The 24,344-nt window shown below is 45.6% G+C and overlaps 2 protein-coding genes across 3 annotated transcripts in view; one reads left to right on the forward strand and one right to left on the reverse strand.

Moving 5' to 3' along the window:
- Window positions 1–24,344, reverse strand: part of RHOC (ras homolog family member C) — a 415,761-nt gene that overhangs the window by 283,274 nt on the left and 108,143 nt on the right. The window lies entirely within an intron of this gene.
- CTTNBP2NL (CTTNBP2 N-terminal like) lies at window positions 214–22,367 on the forward strand. Of its 2 annotated transcripts, none has more exons than XM_061363041.1 (5): window positions 214–233; window positions 5,480–5,587; window positions 14,521–14,751; window positions 17,461–17,568; window positions 18,354–22,367. In XM_061363041.1, exons 2-5 carry the CDS (start codon window positions 5,489–5,491, stop codon window positions 19,833–19,835), a joined length of 1,920 nt encoding a protein of 639 aa, XP_061219025.1. In that variant the 5' UTR covers window positions 214–233; window positions 5,480–5,488; the 3' UTR covers window positions 19,836–22,367. The 2 variants fall into 2 exon arrangements, with proteins under 2 accessions (XP_061219025.1, XP_061219026.1); XM_061363042.1 differs by lacking the exon at window positions 214–233 and adding an exon at window positions 1,899–2,037.

Here is a 24,344-nt window from a genome sequence, read left to right on the forward strand (position 1 = left end):
TCAGCCGCTGCCCCGCCCTCCTCGCCCCGGTTCCGCCTTCTGATTGGCTGCGACTGCCGCCGCCGGCCGGACCACGCCCTCGCCCCGCCTTCCAGGCGGTGGATTGGCCGGTGGGCGCGCCCGGCGGCGCCTCTGATTGGTAGCTGCTCTGTCCCTCAGCAGGCGGGCGCGAAGGGGTGGGGCGGCTGGATGGGGAGCGGAGCGGCACGGTAGTGGCGGCGGCGCGGGGCCAGGTCGGTGGTGGGGAGCGGCTGGGGGGTGGCTCCGCAGGGTCCCTCTCCGTGCGGCCGGGCTCGGTCCGGCCTGGCGCTGCCTTTGCTTCTGTGGGTGGGCTGTGGCAGGTGCGGGGCGGCCCGGCTAGCGGGGGCTGCGGCGGGGCCGAGCCGAGCCCTGCTGTGGGCGGGGGCGGCCGCGGCCGGGACCTGGGCGGCGGGAGCTGTGGGGAGGGTGGAGTGTACCGGGGTTGCGGAGGCCGCGCGAACGTAGGGACTGGGGGGGGGGTTACCCGGAGCTTGGCGTCGCCTCTGCCCGGGACCGGGCCCGGCCGGGTAGACGCGGGCGAGGGGGAGTGAAGCGCGGGGTCGGTTGATGCCCCCGAGCCCCCCCTGCCACCCGTGGTCTCACCCCGCGGCGGCCTCCGGCGTGAAGGAGGCGATGGGGACGCGCCGAGCTCCGCTGTGGCGTTTGCCTTTGTTCGCCGCGGTCGTACCCGTGGCGGCTCGGGAGGCACCGGCCCAGCGCAGCCCTGGAGTGGCCCCCAACACTTCAGCCCGGGACTGCGGGTGCAGGTGCCTGGGTCCGGAGGGCGCGGGGAGCAGGTACCGGGCAGCGGCTTCTCCCCGCCGCGACTGGAGGAGCCCGGTGACCCGGTGTGACCCGGCGCGGCTGCCCCATCCCGGGCATTGACCGGCTCAGGGGGGTCGGGGGCCGTGGTGGTAGCTTTACCCCAGTTGCAAGGGGCCCTAGCGCTTGTCCTGGGGCACCAGCAGCCCTTGCAATGGGAATTTTATGTATTTGTAACACGCGGAGTAGTACTGAAATAAATAACGGGGGGGAGGATTTTGGGGTTTGGATGTCTCCTTTCAGCTCCAAGGTAGGGGCGGGGGATTTAAACACTGCTCATGTTACCCCAATTCTGTGCTCACATTAACCCAATTCTCTGCAGTTCTGATGCAACGCCAGGGAGCATTGTGGATGTGCAATTATAAAGTGTGTGTTAGGTTCTTTATTATACAAACATAGTGTGTAATTACCTTAACGATTCAAACATCGCGCTATAGGTGCAGCAGCCCTTTTAAAAACTTGTCTATCAGGAGCTTTCAAACTAGTCATTTAGGCTCTCGTATGAATGTGATTATGTGACTGCCCATTCAGGCTCCTGGAAAATATCAGTTCCTCTTTAGGGACAGGAAAAAAGTAAATGAAGCTGATTCAGGATTATAGACATAGAGGCATTGTTGCACTAATGTAGCTGGAGCTGTGGCTTGTGAAAGGAAAGGAAATACCCTCCCTCTGCGGAAAAGGGAACGACAAGCTACGTTCTTCATGGTATTTTTAATAAATGTAGAAGAGTTTTGAGCCAAGAGCTTGCAGAGTATCTTGAAGCTTCCCCTTGACAACCCCTCTGTGCTCTGGCTACGCTTTGGTCGCTGCACAACAACTCAAACCCTTGCTGAAGGCAGTGCGTGAAGTTCTCTTGCACTGGCGGCATTGGTTGATTTGGTTCGTGCTCATGAGCCCAAGCGAGATGGAACCTCTCATGGTTTCATCATAGCGTGATTCAATTGCATGGAGGAGCTGCTGTTGGAGCTTATCTCTTGTTCCTGAAGTGGCACATGCCAGAGATAACTTACCCTGGTTTGTTAGCTGGTGTGGTGGTGTGTATGCTTAAACTGGTCTTGATATTTATTTTCAGTTAAATACTGGGAAATAACTTTCTAAAAGAAGAGTTTCATCTATTTCAAGGGTAGGGATGGGTCTGCCAAGGGGACTCTTTAATACTTCATAGCGTAGCTGAAAGGAGCCTTTAGGCAAGCAGTAAGTAATTTTCTTTGTTTATTCTCTGAACTTTTGCTTATTGTACAAAAATGGTGGCATATCTCAGACTTGGGGAAAATATTTATACCATCAGACTAAATAATGAGGTCCTTGCGGTTTGTGAGCTGTATGATGGGACTCATCAGCATATCGTGCTGGATGTAAAGGGGTTATATGCCCTGTGTGTTTCTGGATCTTATTTCTAATGCCGTGAAACAGTATCCCTTGCTTAAAGGTTTGGAAATAATGGGTCAGGTTCCCCAGCTCATGAGTACAGGCCAGTTTGGCAGAACAGGACTGCTTGAGAGGGGAGAACTGGGTAATTGAATAGGGTTGGTGTGATCTTTTATTAAAAGTGGGACAAGGGAAGGCACAGGGATGTGTAACAGGGAAGCAGCCTTGGAAAGGTCAGCTCAGGAGCCTGTGACGCTGGAGGGCTGGGGAAGGATTCAGATTTGGATAGGGGAAGTGGAACTCAAATACGTGCTCATTAGTGCTTTGATCCAGAGATGCTTCTTGCTCTGGTAAAATGAACAGAGCTTTTTTTCCACTTCTCAGCTCCCAAGTATGGAGTGGCCCTTGAAAGGGAGTGCCTGGATTGTCACAGGTATCTGCCCTGTGTGCTCCAAGGCTTGGAGAAGTTCCCTGTAAATCAGTGCAGGATGCAAGTGCAGTTTAGCGGTGGTTTTGTGGGGCTGTGACTTTATTTGTAGCATTTGCTGCTGTTGCCCCAGCAGCACAGGGTAACTTATGTGAACAGAGCAGTTCAAGGTCAGGTTGCACATAAGGAAGCTGAGGTTGTACCACTTATATACCTTTAATGTTACCTGTTGTTGTTGTATAAATGATTACTGTACAAACTGGCTCCTGCTCTTTATTTCTGTAAGTATTTTTACCCATATACTTTAGCAACAGGGCTTGTTTATGTTATTAAGCTGATTAAAGACTATAGCCATAAAGGCATGGTAAAAATAGTATGGCTTATTTCTATAACACGGTAAAGACAAGTCACAATCAGAGTATTTAGAATACAAAATAGAAATGATTACTGCCCAAACTATTAGCTTTAAAAGACCAAACTGCAGTTGGTAGCTGTCCTTGCTTTAAGAGGATGCTGTCTGGTAGCTAAGGAAGAGATGTAGCTGCACATTTCCATGTCATCTCTTTGTAAGAGAAAAGCACAGACGTGGTCATATTGAAAGTCCATGTTCAAAGTGTACTGTCTGCGGCAGTGTAGATAGATGATGCAATTTGTTCTAAGATCCCCCAGAAAACTTCTCCTTTTTAGTTCTGGTTTACGATGCCACAAAACTAACATAACTTGATGCGTATCTGGCAAAAAAATGTTATTTCCCATCAGTATTATCAGCTATTCCCCATCATTTAGTCTGGGCACCTGTGGATTTAGTCTGAGCAAGGACTGAGGTGGTTTTCAAAAGAAACTCTGCATCTCTTGAGCACACAGTCAGATGTTCTAGGTTTAGAACCTGCTCAAGGAAGTGATGCAGCTTGGACTTAATGTACCAACATAAGCATGGTAAATGCCAAGGGCACCTGTACCAGCTGCTCATTTATGTTTTGGCATTCATTTGCTGCTTCTGTTGCACTCTCTTCTTTTTGTACCAAAACAAGGTGTTAATCATGCTGGTCTTGGCTAGCCAGGCTCCCTGTGGAGCTTCGTCCTTGTCCTGCCACTACTAAAAAGTCCCTCTCCAGGTTTCCTGTAACCCCTTTAGGCACTGGAGCTGCTCTGAGGTCTCCCCTTCAGGAGCCTTCTCTTCTCCAGGCTGACCCAGCCCAGCTCTCTCAGCCTGGCTCCAGAGCAGAGCTGCTCCAGCCCTCGCAGCATCTCTGTGGCCTCCTCTGGGCTCACTTCAACAGGTCCACATCCTGCTTATGTTGTTGCCCCAGAGCTGAATGCAGAACTGCAGGGAGGGATATGAACAGGTTTTCCAAACACTTTGTGTGTTTTCCTCTTGAACATACATTAATGGCTCTGTAGTAGGGGCTATAAATGCAATGCTGACAGATCCACAGTGTCCAGTGGAATCGGTTTTGGAACAGCTGCAGTACTGCAGACAGTCATGGTCACTTCCACTGAAGTTCCCTTGAGCAGCTAATGCCAACGGTAGGATGAGCCCAAAAGGTCAGTAAGAAAACCTTACTGCTGTATGGAATTTAATGTAAAACACTGCATGAAGCAAGAATGTGATTACATGATGAAAAACCTGCCCACTTAGCAGAGTTAGGTACACAGTGGATTTCTGATTTCTGTTGCTGTGTGAAGGCTGCCTACTCCTTTCTGTCAGCAGAACTTTCCATTCCCAGCAACTGGAAAACTGCTTTGGCACAAACAAGACAGAACTTGCATTTGTGCGTAATTCTCCAAGGCACAGTTATGCAAATCAGTTGTAAAGTAGCAGTGACTTCAGAAAAATTAGAGTTCAGCTGAATGCTTTAGCTGGATAGGCTTCTCCAGTAAAGGTTAAGTTAACCCTTTATCACTTGCTGGTGGAATTTGGTGTTTCTGAGTAGCTTTGTGCTGTAGCATTTTCTGATTGATGCAAGGAATGGCAAAAGCTGGATGTGACTTGGACAGATAAAAGTGTAAGTGATTATTGTGCAAAGCACAGGACTGTATCAACAGGTATATTTGCATTAGAGACAAGGATTTAGTCTTTGAAATTACTTCCTTTGTTAAAATAATCTTTAAAAAGGCTTAAGTGTATCAGTAAAGTGTTAAGTGTATCAGTAAAGATGCAGGGGAAAATAAGCTTTCTGTATGTGCAGTGCAGCTGATGGATCTTTGTTCTGATGTGGACAGTAAAATTATATTTAATAAATTATGGTGATATTGAAAGAATAGTAATTAAATGTGTGTTTTTTTCTGTGGTATTGATTTCTGCAAAGTGGTCTGCGCCTGTTCCATTCCTAATGGCATTCCTAGGAAGTGCATCATAGCACTGAAATGTTAACATCACTGTTAAGTCTGTGTAGGTGGCCCAGTTTGGGCTGCATTCATCACAGCTCCTCAGTCTCATTTCAGTGATGTTTGCAGCTGTGGGATCCAGATGTATAGTCTACAGTAGTATGGCTTTTAAATATCTGTGGTTTTCCCTCCCCTGTTAACTTTGGCTACTTCTTGGTGAATATTACACTGTTGTGTTAGCCCCTACACTCTGCCTGCACCATCTGGGTGTGCATATGTTCAGGACCCCTTGGGAAAAGGGGAAAACTGCATCTTCTGCAACTGGTTTTGGAAAGTGCTTTTGGAAGCTGAGGAGAAAATGATTGCCTTGTGTGTTGTCCCCTTTCCCCCCAGGGCAATCTGCATCTGAAAAAAGAGGAAGCTGAAGTTAAATGGAGGTGGTGTGTCATAGATTAGAATACTGATTTTGATGTACAAAGAAATACCAAATAAACTGTGTTCCCTTTATTTCAGGTTTTCAGGATGAATCTGGAAAAACTCAGCAAACCAGAACTACTGACACTGTTTAGCATTCTTGAGGGAGAATTGGAAGCAAGAGATCTTGTCATAGAAGCCTTAAAGGTACGTTTTAAGTAGTGCGATAAGAGACAGAAATGACAATAGTACTACTACAGGTTCTGCAGAGTTCTTGGATCCAAGGGGAAGTTCAGAGGCAAAGATTTATTACTGGTTCAGAATCCCATCTTAATATCAGTAGTATTAGGTAATAAATGCTGCATATTAGTCTATGTCTTGGAATTCATTATTGAAGCTGGCTACAAGAAGCATTTCAGTGTTGAAATACAGAATTATGCATGTGCTTTCATTCTTCCTGATAAAGAACCCAGTGTTTTTGTGGCTGTGAGAAATGTAAAAGCCCTGTCAGACTTTCTCTGATGGTTTTGTTTTCTTTTAGCAAGGAGGGCTTCTTAAAACAGGAACCCCTCTTGCCTGATTCCAAATACAACCACCTTTAGGTTAGTGGAGGGAGATTCATCAGAACAGTTAGGATGCTTATATACTTACTGTTAACTGGTTTCTCATTTAGACAATCTTTTTGTTCTGGAGGAGTATCCTTACCCTCTCAAAGCTATTGGCTATTGATGGTGTGGAAGGCAGAGCTCCTCTCTTGAAACAGACTTGGAAAGTTCTCCTCCGTCCTGGGATCAGTCCTCTAATTCTGTGTGGTCAGAACATGCTAGCAAAACAAGCATCACTTTCATATTGCAGTGTGAAATGCATGCAATGGAGTGGAGAGATGGGAAGGAATGCAGCAGCTCCATTCCAATGGCTTGTTACTGTGTACCTTCCAGTAGCATAAAGCAGTTCTCTTTCCTGTTGAAATTTAACCTGCAGTTCCCTCTTGCATGAGGAGACTAATGTAATTAGAATACCCTTTGACATAATTTGTCAAGTGCTCATAACTGAGAAGGAATTAAATGAAATTGTAACCTATGCTTGATAATTATGCAGTATAAAATACCAAGCTAATCAACAGTTAGTGCTGTATTCCCCTTCTTCTGGAAGGGATCTGCTGTAGAGTTTCACCTGAAGAATGTGAGGAAAGCTGAAGGTAGTAGGAGAGGGCAGTAAAAGCTGGCTCATGGCCTTGCTGTGCTTTTCTTTTTGTTTACTGATAGTAACTGTGGTAACAGGTTTACAAGTGCTTTACTGGCAGGAATAGTTCTATTGTGTGTGACTATAATTAAAGGAAAACACACTTCACTGATGTGTTTACTCACGTTTTGATACATATAAAAATGCAGCCCTGAAGAAAAAGCCTTCTGAAGTAAAGATTGAAACTCAAAGAGCATTTGTTTGACTTGCATGGACTGAACTTGCGCTGAGAGGGGTTGAAACATCCAAATCTGGTGGAAGCATTGGCTGTTTCACCCACAGGGATTGACAGTGGTCTTGCTGCTGTTTCTCTTCCTTGAGTGTTATGAACAGTCTATTCTGCCTCTACAGTTGGATTCCTTTGGAGGCTTGGTAGTTGCATGTGTATGTTAGAAAGAGGTGGAGTGGAGCCTGAACTTTGTTAGGGTATTGCATGATCTTAAACCATGATGGTGTTTTCCTCCAGCAGTTACATTAGACACATAGATGTTAGTGGTTAAAAGTCAGAGGTTTATCTGCCTATTTACTTCCCATATACTAAGAAAAATACTTTTCCCTTCATAGGCTAATTAAACTTCTAATTCAGATTTAAATGCTTCTGAACTCTGGGTGTTTGAGAGAGATGCTTTGGTACATTATAGGAAAGAACAAGCCCCTGCATATAGGGAGTACCTTCATTTGTAAACTTGTAATTTGATTGCTGCACAGGCCGCAATAACTGATATTCCTGCATGCTTAGAGAAAAACATTTAGCATCTGGCATTTAGCAGAGAGAATCCATGTGTGCAGATGACAAAGCCTAAAATAGTTTTCATCTCCCTCATGATATTAGGCCACTTGTTGGCTGGCGCTGGCCCTGCTTCTCACTGTGTCAAAACCAAGCTTCTGTGCCAGGGTTTCCAGAGCCTGCTTCATTTGCTCCTTCACTTTCCTCTCTTCTCTCCCCAGATCTTCACCCTTTCTTCCTTGTTGCATTCTCTGTGAGCATTTCTTTGCACCCTCCCACCTTCCTCTCTTCTCCTTCTCTCCCCAGATCTTCACCCTTTCTTCCTTGTTGCATTCTCTGTGAGCATTTCTTTGCAGCCTCCTCTTCGTGCTGGCATAAAAGGTTTAATTCCTGAGGTTGGTTTGTCTGATGCCCAGATTTGTATTATCAAGAGTAGTTGTTAGGTCACCTCGAACTGGTGCCTCTGGTATACTATGATTTGCCCTTTGCTGACTTCTGTCCTTCTCTGTTGGGGTTTTCTTCTCTGGTTTACTTTTTTCCTTGTATGCTGTATTTAATTGAGTGGTGGGTGTTGAGGATGAAGACCATCAGCGCACCCTGTGCTTTCACAGTAAACCTCCTCTTGACTTTTAACATCCATTTCAAACTGCATCATGAGATACCAGCATAAAGGATTAAATTAACAAATTTACTGTATTCAGACTATTCTTTTCTAGTGCTGCAGTTTACTTCCTCTATTTTAAAATCTCTTTGAGAAAAAGCTTTGCTTTTTTCTTTGCCTGAAAGTATCTTCCTGTCCACTACATAAATCTCAACATTCCCCTCAGAACAGACCTTAAGTCTCATTTCTTATTGTGCTCCTTTTCCTGTAGTTATATTTGTATTTAAATCATCCAGGAAAAACAGATGCTGTCAGAGAGTTGCATAATACTGAGGGCTGATTCTCAGTCCTCATTGCCATGTGGAAAGGATTGCATGTGTGAACCACAGGTTAGTCTTCTAAAATAGCACACCGTGACTGGAAACAATTCAATATTTAAATGGGTCTCTATTGCTATGTTAGAGTACTTTGTTCCCTGCCCCTGTTCTTTAAAGCAGAACTTTCCATACATTAGAAGTGAAGTTCTGTTTACTTTTGGAAAACAGGAAACAGCTTTCTGGATCGTTCTTTGATGTTAATAAGGCCTTAGGCAGTTTACACTGGAACAGAAACTGTCTCTTTTGCATTAATGACTGGGAGCTGGTATTCATTGCTTTGCTTCTGAATTCAGTGATTCACTCTATGAAGCACTGTTAATGCTTTGCAAAATTAAATGTTCTTTTGTCAGTGGATTTAGAAATCAAGTTTACAGTACAGTTTCAAAAAACTAAGTCTACCTCTTTTTTAAATAAAAAAAGTAATATAAAACCTTGCTGCGGCTGCTAATAAATCTTTCACAGATGGGGCAAAATGGGCTTTAGCATCACTTACAAAGCAGCTTAGATGTAGCAGTGTTCCCATGGGTGCTGTCTTGCTGAAATGCAGGCTTTTCTTAACGGCTTCTCTTGCAGATTTGGGGAGCTTTTGGTTTATTTCTTGATTGAAACAGCCAGTGTCCTTTGGAAGGCTGCTTCTCTTCACCTTCTCACGGACAGGTGCTGAAAGAGGAGCAGAGAGGTGTGGGAATGGCTCTGGCTCTAAATTTCAGCTGTCAGGGTGTCATCAGGTTCCCTGTTTTAATGGTGACCAAAGTGAGCACACTGCAGTTCTTGGGCCATCATCACCAGTATGCTGGAGCTATGCATGGCGAGGCTTTTACTGGGATGTGTACTGTCTGTGCTGTGGGCCAAAAGGAAAGAAGTCACAGATTTGTGCTGCTTGACATATCCTAAGAAAGCTTCTTAACGTTTTTCCAAGCTGATAACAGGTCTGATGTGGGCAAATCTGGGTAGCTCTTGTTTATCTGGTTTGTTCACTTGATATAATGATGGCAATTAAGACACATACTGCATTTGAGCTGTGTAATTTCTGCTCTGCTGCTCTCTGCTAGACTTTGCTTCAGAGCCGGAGCTACAGGAAGCCTCAGAATCCCACTCCAGCCTTTTGACATTTATTTCTGTGCAAAGCAAGTGGTCCCCACCCCAATTTCCCTTCTCTCTCAGTGATTGCTGTGACCTCAGCTTGTCTTTATTCCCAATATCTGTCTCTGGGGAGAGAAGCTAATAAGGAAGTTCAAGGCAGTAAGAAGCTATTTAAAGATTATACCACTGTCTGCAACATAAAGGAGGAACTTCTGTGCAGATTCTTGCTGGAGAGCTGCATACACAGTAGCTGCAGTTAATAACAGGGTGTTTGTGTTGTGCGGAGGCTTGAAAGCTAAACTCTAAAATTGCAGGCAGAAGTAACACTCGACTTTGTGACCAAAAATATACTTAAAAGAAATCTTGGAAATTCCCCAGTAAAACAAGTTGTAAAAATGATTGAAGGCAGAGAGAAAATTGTCTCACATAAACAAGGAAATCTTGTATTAAAGTAATAAAACTGCACAAATAGATTGAGAAACTCTCATCCCAAAACAGGCTGGAAATTCCGGGAGGAAACAGTAGTTTTTCCCAAACAAAGCAAAGCCTTTGCTTTGCCAGCCTGCACAGGAAACATCTCTGCAGTTGTGTCAGGTTTTGCTTCTGCTCCATAAAATCAGAATTATCTCTGTTCAGAAGGACTAGCAGTAATCCATCACCCCAGCTTGAGCTCCAAGCCAGCCAGTTCCAAGTGGTACCCTAGCGTATGCCTAATTCTGCTGATCATCAGGAGTTTCATTTTTAAGAGCAGTTAGCGTGCATAGCTGCTTCCTTTTTTTTATGAGTAGCCCAAGCTTAAGTATTCTTTTTTCTCCTATTGGGGGAGGACAATTTAATAATCTTCAGAATTGCTGAATAGTCCATTTAGTTGCCTTTGGAGTTTGAATAGTTTGGTAGGAAGTTAGTATTTGAGATGGTAGAAGTACTAAATCAGAGCATCTTCTAGTTGCAAAAGATTGCATCTTCTTTCAAAGCACAGTTGATGTTGATGTTGTTTAAGTTATGTCTGTTACCTCTGGTTTTCCGGATTAAATTTTCCATTTCTAAGTTAACAATGCTTTCTGTAACCTTGTTTCCTCACTCTGGAAGCTTGATTTCCTGTGGATTTATTATGTGTTTAATAGGATCCTGGAATCTGGTTCTTCCCCCCCCCCCCCTTTGAGCTTACTAATAGAATATTTCTGCTCCATCATCAAGCTGCTGCTGTTTTGGAAGTTGAACAAAAACTGGATTTAAGACTAAATTTCAGTTCATACAGGACAACATCAAAACTGTTGGAGATGTTTGTACGTGACCTCCACTGACAGTAGAAGCCGAGTTGAAGAGTGGCCTCAGTGAGGAGCGTAAGCCCTGGAGAAGTCACTCATGCAGGTGACAGTTCAGTACCTGTATGAAATAACATGTAGATTATGTGCCCAAGTGCATGGTGGCATAAACGCCAAAGTACTGGGTTTGGTTCTGTCAGCTGGATGTGGTCAGTGTAGGTGACCTGTTTAAAGCTTTTCATAGTCTAGACAATTGTAATTAAGTGTTTATGCTCTGCTGGCTGCTGAAGAAGAATAGCTGGACTGGAGAAAGCTGTGAATATTAGGACAGTCTCATCTGTTTGTCATGCTAGGTCAGGAAAATATTTAATTGCTCAAAGTAGCAAGGAAGAACTTCTTGTTCTTCCCTAGAGAGGAAATAAACCACCCCACTAAATTCAACAGAGTTCAGAGCCCAGTGCTGCGAGCAGCAGAGGGAAAACAGGGCTTATGTTCCACCTTCATTATTGCAAAACCTCAGAGTTTATAGGTAGAGATGTGATTTTAATCCCGGTTCTTTGAGTTTTATTAGAAAGAGCTTGCCCAGAAGTAAACCTTTCAAATGTCCCCCTCTTTGCTTGCACTGTTACAGCGCTGGTGGCCTCCTGGTGGGTTTCTCCTGTGTTTCTGTGAGGCTGTGGAGTCACCAGCTCCAGGTTGCATTGGGTTTAAGGGAAGAGCAGCTCATCAGTCACAGCAGTTAGGCCAGCTGGATGAATATCCCACTTTGTATTTACAGACTTTAACGCATGGGTCACTCCAAAATTCCCTGCATGCTTCTAGTGAGGTCTGGGTGAGTCATATTTGTAACTTCTTCAGAATAAGTGAAGATTCCTACCCCTCAAGAATACCAAAACAAGGCTGCAGTTCTTCCTGTGATTCATTAAACCAGGGTGGCTCATTATCCAGGGCTGCCCTCCCATTTCCAGGGCTGAGCTTTTCCTTCCTCTTCTGTTGTGTTTTGTTTTTTTTGCAATGTAAAGTTAGAACAGTATCTTAAGCTCTGATCAAAGGTATCCACTGTTCCTGGTAGATATTCCTGATAAAGAGGGAGGGGTGTTTCTGAGTGTGAGTCGTTCCTCTGTATTTGCTTACTGCAAGGGTTAAAATAGAGCTCCAAACTGGTACCATAGGACAAATGACCTTAACTGGTTTTTGTTCTGGAGGAGATATGCAAAGCAAGCTCATTTGTTTCAGGTTTATGTCACTCATCAAGAAAACTCACAGACTTTTCCCTTTGAGAACAGAGATTGACTTCTGTATGTTTTTGATTCATGCTAATCTTGCGGTTGCATCTTATAGGCAGGACCAGCACAAATCTCAACAGCTGTTTGGGTAAAGCAAAGCTTTATTGCTTATCTATCAGTCCTGTGACCTATACAGCTCAGTTGTAGCAGTTTGCTTTTGTGTTTCAGTATCTCTGTACCCAGCTGGTGTGTGGGGTGGTGTTTAGAGCATCACAATTGCTCTTGTATGCTTGAGGGAAGTGTTTGCCTTTGATGCTGGGACATCAGAAAGCAGCCATTCCAATAAATACAGGCTTCATTTCAGTCAGACTCTGTCTTTCCTATCTAAAAGATGTCCTCAGGCAATCCCATGAGAAATGGGTGACAGTTTGGTGTTCTTGTTAGGTGAAAGGCTTTCTGAGGAAGCACGCAGTGGGGCTGGCACGCTTTCATTCTGCATTCAAGGCAGATCCTTGTTTTCCATCCTGCGACAGCTGAAAGCCATTTCACAGCATCAGCAGAGTCAGGGTTTTGTGGAGCTTGTGCTAAGAACCCGCCACCAGCTCTGAAAAGCTGTTGTGCTTAATTTAGAATGGCTGAACTCTGCTCGTGAGGGTGCTCCGATGTGAGCAGCCTGTACACAGAAAGCCAAAGCACGCCCAAGAACGTGCAGCATTTGCTTGGAGCAGACTGGAAGCAAAAACATGTCATACACATGCTCTGTAAAGAAAAGAGTAGCTTGTAGTGTCACAGCTTTCCTCTGTAAGTCACACGGTGCTTCGCTAATTACACATACTAATGTGTGCTTTACATTTAACTACTTTAGATGTGATAGCATGCTTTGGTTAAAGATGCTAGAGTTCAGTCATGCATTTCATAGAACCACAGAATGGTTTAGGATGGAAAGGAGCTTAAAGCTCACCCAGTTCCAGTTCCCTTCCCACTAGAGCAGCTTGCTCCAAGCCCCTGTGTCCAACCTGGCCTTGAACACTGCCAGGGATGGGGCAGCCACAGCTTCTCTGGGCACCCTGTGCCAGCGCCTCAGCACCCTCACAGGGAAGAGCTTCTGCCTAAGAGCTCAGCTCAGTCTCCCTTCTGTCAGGTTAAAGCCACTCCCCCTTGTCCAAAGCCCCTCACCAGTTTCCTTGTCAGCCCCTTTAGGCACTGGAAGGCTGCCATTAGGTCTCCACAATCATGAAATCTAGAAAAGAAAATGTGTGAATTATCTCATAAGGCTTGGTTACCATGATTGTAGTGAATTGAGCAGAATCAGATTTAAGCCTCAGCTGTGGATGATGTTCTTTCCTGGCAGGGTGCAGCAGCTTTGCTGGGCACTGTGGGTGATACACACTGGAGCAAAACACTGTCACAGGCTTCCACAGATGCTGGGCATGTAGCCTGTAACTGTTTCATTGGAAATCAATGCTTACATTTCTTGGAGCCAAGACAGATCAGCTCTGAGGGCTCTCTTCAGTCTAGTTTTCCCTCTTATATCTTTTGTTGCACGGATATCTGTTTTCATAGCATGGTGATTTTAATATCTGTGTTTATGAAACTTTGTTGTTTACAAATTCACAGTAGTCACTCAGTAGGGTAAGGCTATTGGTACCCTGACAAACAGATTTCCAGCTGGAATGGCTGATTCTAAATGCTGCATATGTCAAGCCTAGTACATGTGATGTTCCTTAATTCTTACGTGTCCCTGAAAGAAACCTCATCATTCCTATCTTCCTTCTTGAGAAACTGCACTTTGTTTAGTCTGGATGAGAACATTAAGGATTTTATTAACAATTCACAGATTTATAGGCTATTGCGAGAATAAAACTCTTTAACTGCTCAACGTGGAAGTCTTTGATGGTGACAGTCAAGGAAACAGCCCAACTGCTCTTCCACTGATACAGCAGTAAATGATTAAACCGTTTGTTGAGCAAGGATTACTTTCCTTATTTCCTTTCTCACAGTTGTGGAATGTAATCATGGGCATAGCAGGTAGCTGCGGTATGAGGATGTTAGACTGAATATATTGTGGAGAAGCTGTGTTTTCAAGCAAGATTTTCCTTTGTTTCTAGCTTGATTGGGGCCGCTTGCTTAAAGATGCTGTTCTTTTGAAACACAGGAGGGAGAGTGAGAAACTAATTGAGCACATGCTTCATATAACCTCCCTCAGGCTTATTTAAGGCTGCCTGTGGAGAAAGTGCACTTGCTTGTGTTCCAGCTGGGGAAATGCACATGGGTTTTACAAAGCTTTCCAAGGCTTCAGGATCTTATGTGGAGAGTAGGAGTTGACTAAGGTGGCAGGGACTGCACTGCTGTTGAGCAGGTACATTGATTGACCAGTTTGACTTGAGATTTACTGTCCTGTCTGTTAACCAGGGACCTTTGCCGTGACACACCTGGGTGTTTTCCTGTCTAAATACTCTCATTATTACTGCAGATAACAGGATATGAATCAGACTGTGTGAAGATCTCTATCTCAAAGTGGAAAATTTAGGAAGAGGAACATTACCTACAAAGTACTTTCTTCTTTAGCTAGTTTTTGTGCTAAGTATACTGAAATGCGAATTTGTTTTTGTGTTGCAGGCCCAGCATAGAGACACGTTCATTGAAGAACGCTATGGGAAGTACAACATCAGTGATCCATTAATGGCTTTGCAGAGAGATTTTGAGACCCTGAAAGAGGGAAATCATGGGGAAAAGCAACCAGTATGCTCCAATCCCTTATCTATTTTGAAAGTGGTGATGAAACATTGCAAGAATATGCAGGAAAGAATGTTATCCCAACTAGCTGCTGCAGAAAGCAGACACAGAAAGGTAGGTTTTGCTTCTAATAAGATGTGCAGAAGTTAACAGTTGCATTTTGATAATTGTTTTTGCTGAAGTCACCATATAAAACGCCTTGCGTTTTGGTAACTGAAAGAACTTTGTACCTTTGTTTAAACTTCTCACTCAGTACAGTGCAGCTGGGAAACTTATTAATCATAATTCCAAAATTTGAAATGCATGCAAGAGGGTTTTGTTAGGACACACAAAAGGGAACAAGCTCATTCACAACTGAGAGGTACAGTGCTTGCCAAAAAGCTTACCTAAAGGTCTCTGGATGATAGAACAGTGATGTTTGCTGAGAATTCAGCTTGTGACTTGTTCTTGGGGATAATCGAAGGGCTGGTACCAGCAGTGCACCTCCTTATGCTTTCCTAAGAAAGTATAACTATTTTTCATGCTATTTGACCTCTTTAATAAAGCACCTATTATTCTTCTTATATATCTTTAACATACATTGACATCAGTGAAGAGCTTGCTTCACATCAGACCCTACTTCCACAGAGGTCTGCCAAGGGGCCAAGGGGAATGGCTTGAACCTGCCCGAGGGGAGACTGAGCTGAGCTCTTAGGCAGAAGCTCTTACCTGTGAGGGTGCTGAGGTGCTGGCACAGGGTGCCCAGAGAAGCTGTGGCTGCCCCATCCCTGGCAGTGCTCAAGGCCAGGTTGGACACAGGGGCTTCAGCAACCTGCTCTAGTGGAAGGTGCCCCTACCCATGGAAGTGGTTGGAACTGGATGAGCTTTAAGCTCCCTTCCAACCCAAACCATTCTAGAATTCTGTGATACGATTTTCTTTGTTTTGTCCTGCAGTACATTTAAAAAGTCAAAATGGTTGAAATATTTGTCCCTGCTATGTAGCCAGGGCGGACAATAATTGCCCAAGAGTACAGCACTTGAATTCGCAACTGGGAGGAGCTCGCTGGAACATCCCTGCAGTCACCTACATTGCAACACTCTATCCCAGTGTCTTCACATACATTTCCATTTTAAAAAACAGCTGGCACTTTTGCTTTCACTTGCACCCGTGGCAAGCTGTGAGGTGGTGCTGTTACCCTGGTGTCTAGGAGCTGCTTTTCACAACGTGAGATCCAGGTGTACTTTTGGCTAAAGCCTGCACTTGGGCCAAACCATCCTATACTTTTTGTCAGGTATATCACTCTTGATTTGATTTAAACTTAGTAAATCATGTACAAAGATCTGAAAGGCAAGTAGTCACATTCTGTTTCTAATCAAAAGGTTCAAAGTTGAACCTTCTGTTTCATCAGTGTGTGGGTTAAAGTTTCTTTTCCCATCATCTGTTTTGATGGGGGTAAGACAAAGCAAGTCCCTTTCAGTCTGTGAATAATGTGAAGCATTTTTGTTGCAAAAACCTTACTAAGACATAAGGAACCATCCAGCTTGACTTTTAAATCACAGATGCTATGCTTAGGTAGGCAGCTGAAGGTATCTTTAGCTTTTGGTTTGTCCTCTAAGTCACTGGAAGTAACAGCGAGGCCGTGTGCTTCCCTTTTCAGCCACATATTGAGCTAAATCATGCTATTAACATCAGATATTTTTCTCCCTTCTTGTTCTGTCCTTCATGTCTCCTTCCATAAGAATGTTCCTTGTGTATTTAAATATCTTTAAGCATTGTTTGGAAGCTTCATGGTGAGCATGTGCTGGGAGAGCCTAGAGTTTTGCTAGTGAGATAACAGCAGTCTCTTGGGAAGTCTCTTTGCATTCTGGCTTTTTTGTTGAGTTAAATAGAATTTCAATTATTCATGTAATTCAGCGTGAAAGCTGAAGGAGCTCCTTAACTGGGTCCTTATGGCAAGCAGTTTCATTTCAAGAGCTCATCTTGTTCTTAAGTGGAAGAACAAATTAATGTTCTTTAAAATAAACTTTGCACAGCAGTGCTCAAATCCCCAGTAAGAAACTGGGGGAGAAACCTGTGTGTGAATTGCTGCTGAAACCAGAGTGAGAATCATCTTATAGTAACTGTTAGTGCTCCGTGTCTCTGGGCTGCACCTTCCCTGGGCAGTGCTTCTGCTTCTGCTGGGGTTTAAGTTAACATAAAGTTAATGGTCCTGCCAGGTGATTCCCATGGGGCATCAAACAACCAAGGACAGAGAAAGTGGACTTGTCAAGGTTGTTGTGCAGTCTGGAGGAAAAGCATGCAATTTAGCTATTTAATGTTAAAATGAAGATACATGCAGTGTGAGGTTTTCCTGACTTTGACAAACTGACTTAGCTGTACCAAATATAACTATTGTTAGAGTGAGTCTAGAGGATGCCATGAAGATGCTTGTGAGGGCTGGACCAGCTCTGCTCTGGAGCTAGGCCGAGAGAGCTGGGCTGGTTCAGCCTGCAGAAGAGAAGGCTCCAGGGAAGCCTTAGAGCAGCTTCCAGTGCCTAAAGGGGCTGACAAGTGTTCAAGGCAACCTGGTGTAGTGGAAGGTGTCCCTTCCCATGGTGGGGAGTTGGAACTGGATGAGCTTTAAGGTCCCTTCCAACCCAGACCGGTTTCTGGTTCTATGAAATAGTAGTGTAATATTGTAACTTGTCTCCAAAAGCTGGTTTATGCATTTTCAAGTGGAATTGGGATGTCTGAGGCTGCAGTGCTTGCTCTCCCATTCCATTTGTCTTCGGACCGTGTGCAGAGGCACCAACCCCTCCCTGCTTGTGTGCTGGGCATAACAGTGATGGGTGTTTGCCTGGCAGGTGATCCTGGACCTGGAGGAGGAGCGGCAGCGGCACGCCCAGGACACGGCAGAGGGGGATGATGTCACCTACATGCTGGAGAAGGAGCGGGAGCGGCTCACCCAGCAGGTATGCTCAGGGAGCTGGTACTACCCAACCCACAGAAACCCGGCTCCAGGGCGGTGAACTCGGTAGTGATGTCTAATTGCACCTTTGTGTTGAAGGAGCAGTAGGGACCTCCCTCCTCTGTAGGGCACTCCTAGCTTTTATAATATTGAAATATGAAAAAGAACCTCAGTATTTTGGGGTGTTTTGGCAACTGAGCAATGCTGAAAGCTATTAATGGGCAGTTGAAATGTTACTTCAGCCTGAAATGTGAGAAGTTCTCAAGAACAAGCCTGTACTTACAAATGATAGGGCTCTCTAGTACTCAGCATTCATAATAAGTCATGGAAGATCTCCTGGGGGTGCTATTCAGAGATGATAATAAATATTTAAGCTACTGTTCTCTCTTACTCAAGCGCTGTAGACTTTATTAAACATACATAACACATCAGCATTTTAAAGTCTAAATGCCTTTAAAAGGCAAACTAACAAAGTAGTAAATGAGGTGGAAGGAAGCTTTGCTCCAGATCGCTTGTTCAGTCAGTGCATGGCAGACTGGGTGTACATCTCACTAAAGGTCAACTGAATTTCATACATGATGTGGGTAATAATCTTAACACCTGCAGCCCAAGTCATGTGAGATTGTCTTGCAGGTACCTGGGGTGAGAACCTCTTTCTAAACCATTGCCATCTTTTACTGTATAATTTCTCCAAGAGACATGGTAACACCATTTCATTTGGGGGCATTGTACTTCACTTGTTTTCAGGAGGTTTCATGGTTCCCTTACAGTCTTTATGTTCTTTTTAAGCTGGAGTTTGAAAAATCCCAGGTGAAGAAGTTTGAGAAAGAACAGAAGAAGCTGTCAAGCCAGTTGGAGGAGGAGAGGGCACGCCACAAGCAACTGTCTTCCATGCTTGTAGTGGAGTGCAAGAAAGCCACTGCCAAAGCAGCTGAAGAGGGGCAGAAGACAGCAGAATTGAGCTTAAAGCTGGAAAAAGAGAAGAGTAAGGTGAGTAAACTGGAAGAGGAACTGGCGTCCAAGAGGAAGCGGGGTTTACAGATGGAAGCACAAGTAGAAAAGCAGCTCTCTGAGTTTGACATTGAAAGAGAACAGCTGAAAGCCAAGCTGAACAGAGAAGAAAACCGTACAAAAGCACTCAAGGAAGAGGTGGAATGTCTGAAGAAAGCCCTGAAAGAGCTGGAGGCTTCTTGCCAGGAGCACAATCCTACCCAGGCTTTGCAGCCCAGCCCCTCGGTGGTGTCCAGAGGGGTTGCAACTGACAGCCCCCTGAGGAAGTCTGTGTCTTGCCAGACAGAGTGTGTGCAGGCAGACCGAGCAAATCCTGCCAGCGTAAGCAAAGCTGTGCACACCACATCTCCCAGCCCTACTACACCTACTCATGCTTATGCAAAATCCAATGGTCATTGTGATACAGATACGCAGCCAGGTAGTGAGCTACTGCAGACAAATGCACCAGAGAGTCAAGTGCAAAAGGAAAAACCTGCTGGTGCAGCCTCAGAAAACACAGTTGAGAACGGAAGTTCTCCTGTAAGAACAGAGTCACCGGTGCATCTGATGTCCCAGCTCCCTTCTGGTGGGGTCACGCTGTCTCCCAGCAGCACAGCTGCCTCCTCTCTCACACCTTCTCCCTGCTCCTCACCAGTCTTGACTAAACGCTTAGTGGGAGCTTCAGCAAGCAGCCCTGGTTACCAGTCATCCTACCAGGTGGGGATCAATCAGCGTTTCCATGCAGCCCGGCACAAGTTTCAGTCTCAAGCTGAACAGGACCATCAGTCCAGTGGTCTGCAGAGCCCACCATCACGGGATCTGTCTCCTACTCTAGCAGATAACTCTGCTGCCAAGCAGTTGGCCCGCAATACAGTCACTCAGGTCCTTTCCAGGTTTACCAGCCAGCAGGGGCCTATTAAACCTGTCTCCCCCAACAGCTCACCTTTTGGCACAGACTATCGAAACCTGGCAAATGCTGTGAGCCCAAAAAACGAATCTGGTCACTCTCCAAGCCCTGGCAAGGTTTCCAGCCCACTAAGCCCGTTGTCTCCTGGAATTAAGTCACCGACCATTCCTAGAGCGGAAAGAGGGAACCCTCCTCCCATTCCCCCAAAGAAACCCGGCCTCGCTCAGTCACCTGCTGCTCCTGCTCCTCTAACCAAAACCTCTTCCCAAGCATCCTCGCTGGGTGCCCCCATGGACGTGGCAAGTAGCTGCTCTAACAACACTGTAGTGTCAAATGGCAAAGACATTGAGATCCTCCTGCCAACTAGCAGCTAGTCTCCAGCAAATGTGAATGTGACATTCCATGGCTTAGCATCCTAGAGCTAAGACACTGTTTTTCCACTCCATGTTATTTATTTCCATAGTAGCAGATTCTGTCTGTATAAAGCATTTAGTATATTTTTTTTTCTTTTTTGAATAGGTAGGAAAATATTTTTGTTTATGAAGAAACCTTAACCACAGCTATACAGTAGCCTCAAAATGTCTCCTGGCAACAGTCAAATATAAAGAAGAGCCACAGTTGTGTGGTGGGACGTAACTATCCACCTCTCATGGGACTGAAATGCTACTTTAAATTATGCAGAAATAACTTTTGCAGACTTTTTACTCCAGATAAACATTATCTAAAAAGTGCCTGATCTAAGCCTGCAATATGAATGTGATTCTCTGAGGAAGGCGAGGAGGGGGGGACCATCCAGCTGCAGAAACCAATGCTTCTGTGAGTCCTGAATGTTGAAACCAACACTGTTTTTCTTTTGAATTCTTTACATTTGCTAAAAGTTAGCAAATGTGCCACAAATCCTGCAAGGTGAGCACCAGGCTGATGCAGCCAGACGCTCTTTGTCCTTTGGGACACAGCTATTTGAGGAAGCACACACAAGTTTCTTAGGGTAAAATACAACGCAGATTACTTTTCTCTCAGTATCCATTGTCCGTGTAGGTCTTTTTGCTTTCCCAGAACACATTCTGCAGAGATGCTTGTGTGCTTTAACTGGCTAAATTCTGGTTTCTGGTGTGTCACCTTGAAAATTCAAGCTCTTCAAGCATTCTACTGTTGTGTGTAGAACTTCTGAGAAAAGGATCTTGCTATTACTTGACAAAGATCTCGCTATTACTTGAAAAAAATCACTAGTCCATATGATACAGGTGTTTTTTGCAACAGTAACATGGGATCTTCTATTAGAAACAAAAGCAATAACGCTCCTCATCTGTCATTTGTGTCTGGCTGACCTGGATTTTACCTAGTCAAGGCCTGTGGGATCTTGCTGGCTTGCCTTGGCTGCAGATACAGAACCAAACCATTACTGCTGTGTAACTGAGTATGTATATACGTGTAAGTAGCTTCACACACATACATACTAAATACATGATGTATTAGGAAAAACTTCTATCTATTCTTGGTGTTCTGCCTAATAGGAAGAAAATGAGGCAATTCATTGAGATTAAGAAAAATCACTTAGCAAGGAATTGATTTGTTGAGGCAAATCATGAGTGTGAGGAATTATTTGGGCCCAAGAGGGGAGAAGCAGCTGAATGCTGTGCAGGCACGTTTGCTGCCAGCAGTGCTGTGCTCCCTGCAGAGGTGCTGCCCATCGCTCAGCAGCACTGCACACTTGCTTCTCTGAGTCACTGCAGGCAGAAACACAAGGCAGATCCACCACAGATCAGTGGCAGGCTCTGAGCACAACCCTGAGTTAATCACCTCGGGTGTTGCATGTGAACTGGTCCTAAATTTAGCAGCTGGACTTGCTGCTCGGTGTCATTCCATATTCAGCATTTCCCTCTGCCACAGACACATTCTCCTTGTCATTTGTCAACGTTTAAGTAGACAGAACGCATCCACCTTCACTGTGGGCAGGATCCCTGTTTCAGCCGAGGGGATGTGCTGCTGTACATGGCCTGATGGGTTCCTTCTCCCTCGGAGTCTCGTTTCATAGGATGCCAGAGCTGTGTTGTCCAGGGTGACCCCGTTGCGCTCTCCCACACAGCCCCAGCAGGTTTTAGACTAAAACAAGAAGTTTGTACAGACCTTTTAGTAGCCTTTTAAATTGTGGTGTTATGTGCTGCTGTTCCTAATCCGGGGGTATGGGCTGTGCTCTACCAAGAGGGAGACAGGGCAGCCTGGAGATCAATGGGCAGTGACTCTTTTGGAAGCACATTTATTACTTTTATAACTTTTTATGTATCCCCAGCAGATTTTTCCTCTGGATGAGAGTAATTGTAAAAACTGATGGGCAGATGGGGTTTTTTTTGGCCCAGGTATCAGAAGTGAGGCTTTTGTATACACTGCTTTGACGTGTTTCTTTGCTTTTACATTAATCTAAATGGTATTATCCCCTTTCTTTCTCAATAGCTCTATAGAGAGAGATATACTATGATGAAGTCTATTAGGAGATGCACTGAGTACCATTTCTTCTAAAATATAATATGGGAAGGGGGTGTGCAAAAGAATGTATTTTTGCTAGTAGCCTATCTTCTGAGAGAAACTAAGCACAAGATACTAAAATGGATCCAACTAATACAGTAAGACATGTAGAGTTAGTATTTAACTGTTGATGTAGATTCTGTGTGGAAGCAACTAAATATTTCTTCTATAACTCACATCTGTTATAAGCAGACATTGTTGCAGTTTGTCACTGGCTAATGGAGTATAATGAAGTGCAAAATGTATACACTAAGTATTAGTTCATTAACACTTGTAAATTTGTAAAGCCAAATGTACCAAGCTGAAGTCTTTAATCATTTTTATAGCTGATGGCATTAAACATGTTAAACATTCATACTATCAATAAAGGATTTTATTTTTAAGATGTGCAAATTGCTTAAGAAAGTATTTGGAGTCAAGGGGTTAGAATTGGATGAGCTTTAAGGTCCCATAGCACCCAGAGCAGTCTGTGATTGAGTCAGGACTGCATGTGGACTCAAGCTGCATAGCAGGAAGCAGTCCAGGAGGTAAGAGCCTATGCTCACAGGGGACTGGAGCTTTAATGGATGCTCTGAAATATCAGAAGACAGCACCTTTCTTTGTAGTACAATAGCTAATGAGCACTTGTGGCTGGCTGCAGCCTGGGGCTTTTGCTCACCCATCTCCCCCACCCAGATCCAGTAGTGGCATTGCTTGGGAGGCTCTGTGTGTGTGTGTGTGTCTGTTCAGGGGGCACAGCACCCAACTCCTGGGGCTTTTGGGCATTTTTAAGTAAAACTGGTTTTCCTGTGCACTGATTTTCCTTTTTTTCGAGGCAGGATCCAGAATTTGTCCTGGAAATTCCCTTGGCACTGTCGGCACTCTCATGTGGGAGAAGCACGGCTCAGTTGTGCCACAGGGAGGGAGGTGAGAGTGGCCCAGCCCTGTGAAAGACACTGGCTATGGAATAGGCTCCTTTCCCTGGGATGCAGTGTGTCCATGTGAAGAACCAGTACGTTTCTTCTGTGGGGAGCTGGGGGCTGTTCCAGGTGCCTCCCAGCCCAACAGTGGGAATAACAAAATGGTCTGGGTTGGAAGAGACCTTTGGAGATGGGCAGTCCTCAGCTGCTCCATCTCCCTTATTTATAGCTCAGTAGTGACCTGATTTTCTTATCTTTGCATCAGTGAGTTGAACAGGTTTTTCAACAGCCTAGGAGGAAGCCCTTGGTTCATCTCTTCTGGCTGGATGACGTTTTGCAGGGTGCTGCCTGAGTGAAGGTACCTGCTTCAGTGCAGCCAAAAGCAGCAGCCACTGAAGAAGCGCCACTTCCTTCCTGTAACCACCTTCACCACTGGAGCTGAGGAGCCCTGCCAAGGTAGTGTTGGGAATGGGTGTGTGCCTGGGCTCCAGCCCTGCTTGCTTTCCTAGCAGCAGAGGTGGAACATCCATGCCCAAGTCTGGTATGTCAACAAGCCCTTTTACAAACACCACCCTACCGTGTTCCTCTTGCCCTCTGATCTGCCATGCTCTGTACAATAGATAAGGGCATTACTCCCAGCTTCAGCGTGCGGGTGAGGCTTAAACCCAATTCTAGTGCCGTGAGCTGAACCTGGTCCCTGCTTGCAGCCACAAACTGCATGAAGGAGCGAGTCAGTCCTGCAGACACAAGGGAGGCATCTGCTCATCCTCCCAAAACACATCCATGTGAGCTCTGCCTTGATGTGCCACGGCAGCTGAGGCCATGTGTGTGTACAGAGCAGAGGGGTTGCACAGAAACATAAAACAGTTTGGGTTCGAAGAGACCTTAAAGCTCATCCAGTTCCAACCCCTGCTATGGGCAGGGCTACCTTCCACTAGAGGAGCTTTGCTCCTAGGCCCTCTCAGCATCTCCGTGGCCTCCTCTGGCCTCGCTCCAACAGCTCCACGTCCCGCTTGTGCTGCTGCCCCAGAGCTGGATCAGGACTGCAGGGGGGGTCTCCCCAGAGCACAGCAGAGGGGCAGGATCCCCTCCCTGAGCTGCTGCTCCCGCTCTGGGGGTGCAGCTCAGCACACAGTGGTGGGATGTCTGTTCTCAGGCTCACACTGGAGCCAGGTCATGGGGAGCTTCTTGTCCACCAACACCCCCAAGTCCTGCTCAGGGCTGCGCCATCCGGTCTCAGTGCACCCTGCGGCTGGGACTGCTCCACCCTGGCCCGGACTGTGCCCAGCGCCTCCCAGCCCCGCTTCTGGCGCTGCCCATGCCCGGGCGCTCCCGACCCCTCCCGGCCCGCGGGAGCTCCGCTTTGTGCGCTCGGGCAGGGCCGTGCGCTGCGGCCGGTGGCCGCTAGAGGGCAGCCTGCGCCCGGGAACGGGCCGGGGAGCGGCGCCTCGCCGCGGCGGG

This window comes from Neopsephotus bourkii, unplaced genomic scaffold (assembly GCF_033783945.1).
Source record: "Neopsephotus bourkii isolate Nb327-2 ecotype Australia unplaced genomic scaffold, CSIRO-AGI_Nbou_v1 NB_1139, whole genome shotgun sequence".
Lineage (NCBI taxonomy): Eukaryota > Metazoa > Chordata > Aves > Psittaciformes > Psittacidae > Neopsephotus > Neopsephotus bourkii.